Source organism: Cicer arietinum, chromosome 6, assembly GCF_000331145.2.
Source record: "Cicer arietinum cultivar CDC Frontier isolate Library 1 chromosome 6, Cicar.CDCFrontier_v2.0, whole genome shotgun sequence".
Taxonomy (NCBI): Eukaryota; Viridiplantae; Streptophyta; class Magnoliopsida; order Fabales; family Fabaceae; genus Cicer; species Cicer arietinum.
Window position 1 is genome coordinate 24,645,899 of NC_021165.2, and position 3,569 is coordinate 24,649,467.

Consider the following 3,569-nt stretch of genomic DNA (forward strand, 5'->3'; position numbering starts at 1 on the left):
AACATCATGTTGGAATCTGAGGTACAGTCTCCAATAAAACTAATATGTAAAATATATGTTTAAGTATATATAAGAATTATTAAAAGAAAATTCAAAAAAATGTAAATAAGTGTGAATAAATTAAATAACTTCCTCAACTATAATACGATCAGTTATTTTTCGGTATTCTTCTATGTCGCTATAAATAACTTTATTGAAATTCAGATCATCTAAGTTAGACAACTTCGACGACTTCTTAAATGTGAGACTAAGAGGTATTTATATAGACATGATTAATTAAAATTTGATGTATTTTTTCTCTTTAATATAAACTTTATTAATACAATTTAATTTTTTTATTATATTTTATGTATTAATTTAATGTATATTTCATTTATTAAAAAAATATATCTAAATAATTGTATTCTATAAAAACAATCTCTTAAAAAAAACACAATTCACATGATTGTAATCCCTTCCAATGTTTAAAAATGAAAGAAAAAAAAATATGTCGTATTAATTTCAAATAAGGTATTTTGTAATATTTTTGTTCAAGACATGATATATGGGGAAAAATCCCTAAACAAAAGCATTAGAGGGAACAGTACTGAGAAAGATCTAAATCTTTCAACTCCCATCAATAGCATTGCACTGTAGCTTTTTTCTTTGAAAAATTAAATAAAAATAAGGCCTACCCTAGAGTACTTTAAACCTTATAAAAGGTGTAACCCTACGTACAACAGAGCCAGCCTAGAAAAGACAAACATGTAAATATGAGGGATTACGGTCTTATCGATATTGACAGCAAAATCTACATATTTCTCAAATAAAATACAACTATTCAATTATTACTTGAAAAATATTTTTATTTTTTAAAGTATAATTACTACATAAAAAATTACTTTTATATTGTAAGTCATACATGCACGAAAATGTTTACAATAACATCCTTAATTACCTTTCTTGATCGCTTATAAAGATAAGTATTTTTACAAACACATATCTTGATCTCTTTTTCACATTGAAAAATTATATTAAAATAAATAAATATTAAAATATAATAATAAAAGGTTATTGATGTAACTTATTTAATAATTTTAAAAAAAATATTGAGTTTGTAAGATTAAAACTATCATTAAAAAACAAATAAATATGAAAAAAGACATGATTTTAAATAATTGAAATAATTGATTGTTGAATCAATCAAACTCTAAAACATCTAATTGTTCACAGCACATTATTTATAAAATAAATGATGTATAAAAGAAAATCATTCCAAAACATTTCGTTAATAAATTTAAACTCTTGACATCTTAAAATTTATTGCGACTATTATTTCTTCAACTGAAAATGTTGTATATATATAACAACCTTTTGCTCTGAAGAGACCCAACCACGATCTTTTTTCATTGAAGAAAACAAAAACAAAAACACAACCACAATGAACATTGAAATGTTCTCATACGACCCCACAACTACCACCACCTTAAATCTTCCAAACCACAACCAAACAACTCTCGAAGGAATCGCCGCGGTTGTCGGAGAACACGTCCTCTATGGACCCCACCACACTACCAAAACGACACCAACCATCTCCGTTTCAAACACAGAAAACAAAACACAAACAACAAACAAAGCCTACAGAGGTGTGAGAAAGAGACCGTGGGGAAGATGGTCAGCTGAAATACGTGACCGAATCGGTCGGTGTCGTCACTGGCTAGGAACATTCGACACTGCCGAAGAAGCCGCGCGTGCTTACGACGCAGCAGCTAGGCGATTGAGAGGTTCTAAAGCTCGAACTAATTTTAAGATTCCGTCGGTTTTTCCAATACCGTTATCACCGACTTCAGCTTCGTCTTCATCTTCTTCTGATACTGTTGTTAAGAACAGAAATAAATTTAACGGTGGTAGGAAATGTTGTGTTGTTACTTCTGTGGAACAATTGTTCAGTGGTGTTCCTGAAGTTCGAAGAGAAAGAGATAATAATGGGAATGTTGGTTTTGGTGGTACAACTACTACTGGAATGGTTATGTAACTTCAACAAGTGTTTGTTTGGTTTTGCAGTGAATCAACAACATTACGATGATTCAGTGTGATTTTATAGAAGCTAAATATTAAAGTGAATTTGTTATAATCACGGTGAGTCATCAAAATTTTCAATAAATATATTTTTAGTGAAAATCACGTGGCTCATCTTGATATTGACAAATATATTATAGTTTTTATAAAATCACGGTGGTGGGTTATCATAATTTTGTAAGTTTTATCGAAAAATCAGAGATAAACAAATATAATTAAAAGTCAAATTCTAGTATTAGATAGGAAGCTCTTCTTTATTTTGGGGTTTTTTAGTCTTAGGTGGTGTTATTTATTATGGGTGTTAATTTGTGTATTATGAAGTAATATCTGAATTAATGTTGATGTCTATATATATAAATGTACTTTAATGAATGAAAGAAGGGCTTAATTTCTTTAATGAGGAATATAATAGTGAAATTTTGTTGTTAGTTTGTTTAGAGGTAGAAGATTTGGTAATGGTTGGATCAAACCTCTTGAATCTACTTCCCCATGTTACATTTGTTATAATAGAATTATGCTTGATCTCTTATTTAAGCTTTGTGATGAAAAAATATTGTTTCTCTAGAAATTAGTCATCGAGAAAATTGATAAATATTTACACTTTTAATCTCTTATTTAAAAAAAAAAAAAAAAAAATTTTTTTTCCCATATTTCTACTATTAACACTAGGCTATTCCTTCCTCTCTTATGGCATTGGAAGCAAACATAGTTTTGAGAAATGATTTTTTTATATTAAAATTTGGATGTTGAATACAATCTTCTTTGATTTGTGTATTTTTTTAATAATTAGGAGATATTTAAAGTAGAAGCTCTTGATTTGATCTTAAAAATTAATAGAATCTAATTTATTAATCTGTATCTATAAAAATGTCAAAAATTGATTAGTTAATCTAATTTAATAATATTTTTCTATAAAAATGTCAGCATGTAGTGTTTGTATTATGATATTTAAATAACATAATTTCTTAGTAGTATATATAGAAAAGTAGAGTATATGTTGGCATAGATACTAAATTTACTGTAGTAACTTTATTTGTACCGTTTGTCAAATCCGATTCTCAATCAACTTTTATTATTATTCATGAGTAATCTTTGCTGTATCACTTTGTATTGAGTTATCTAGTTATCTTATATCTAACTTTGGCACCTAAAAGAGTCGTCAATAATATTCTTGAACTAGTCTTAGGAGGTATGGACCAAACAACCTCAATATATTATGCTTTGAGATTCGCGCAACTGGGGATTTATATTGAAGCTTAATTAGTCTTGTCTATCACTTAAGCTTAATTAAGAACGGCGACTGAGATTTAGCCTTGTTTAAGTGACGTAGATTTTGTGTTGTATAGAAACATTTACATCATTTTGTAACTATTCCAATAAGATCTATCACTAAAAAAAGCTAGCAAAAATCTTTTCAAAAGTTGTAAAAGCAACCGCATATCATATGTTTGTGGTGGCAAAAAACCATTTGCGTTGATCACGATGTTCGTGGCGGTTTAGAATATGATCAA

The 3,569-nt window shown here is 28.2% G+C and overlaps 1 protein-coding gene across 1 annotated transcript; it reads left to right on the forward strand.

Annotated features, from left to right (window-relative positions):
* Nucleotides 1–1,360: 1,360 nt before the first annotated feature.
* On the forward strand, nt 1,361–2,456 carry LOC101490906 (ethylene-responsive transcription factor ERF084). The gene has a single exon (XM_004515489.4). It carries the CDS (start codon nt 1,421–1,423, stop codon nt 2,012–2,014), a length of 594 nt encoding a protein of 197 aa, XP_004515546.1. The 5' UTR covers nt 1,361–1,420; the 3' UTR covers nt 2,015–2,456.
* The last annotated feature ends 1,113 nt before the right edge of the window (nt 2,457–3,569 follow it).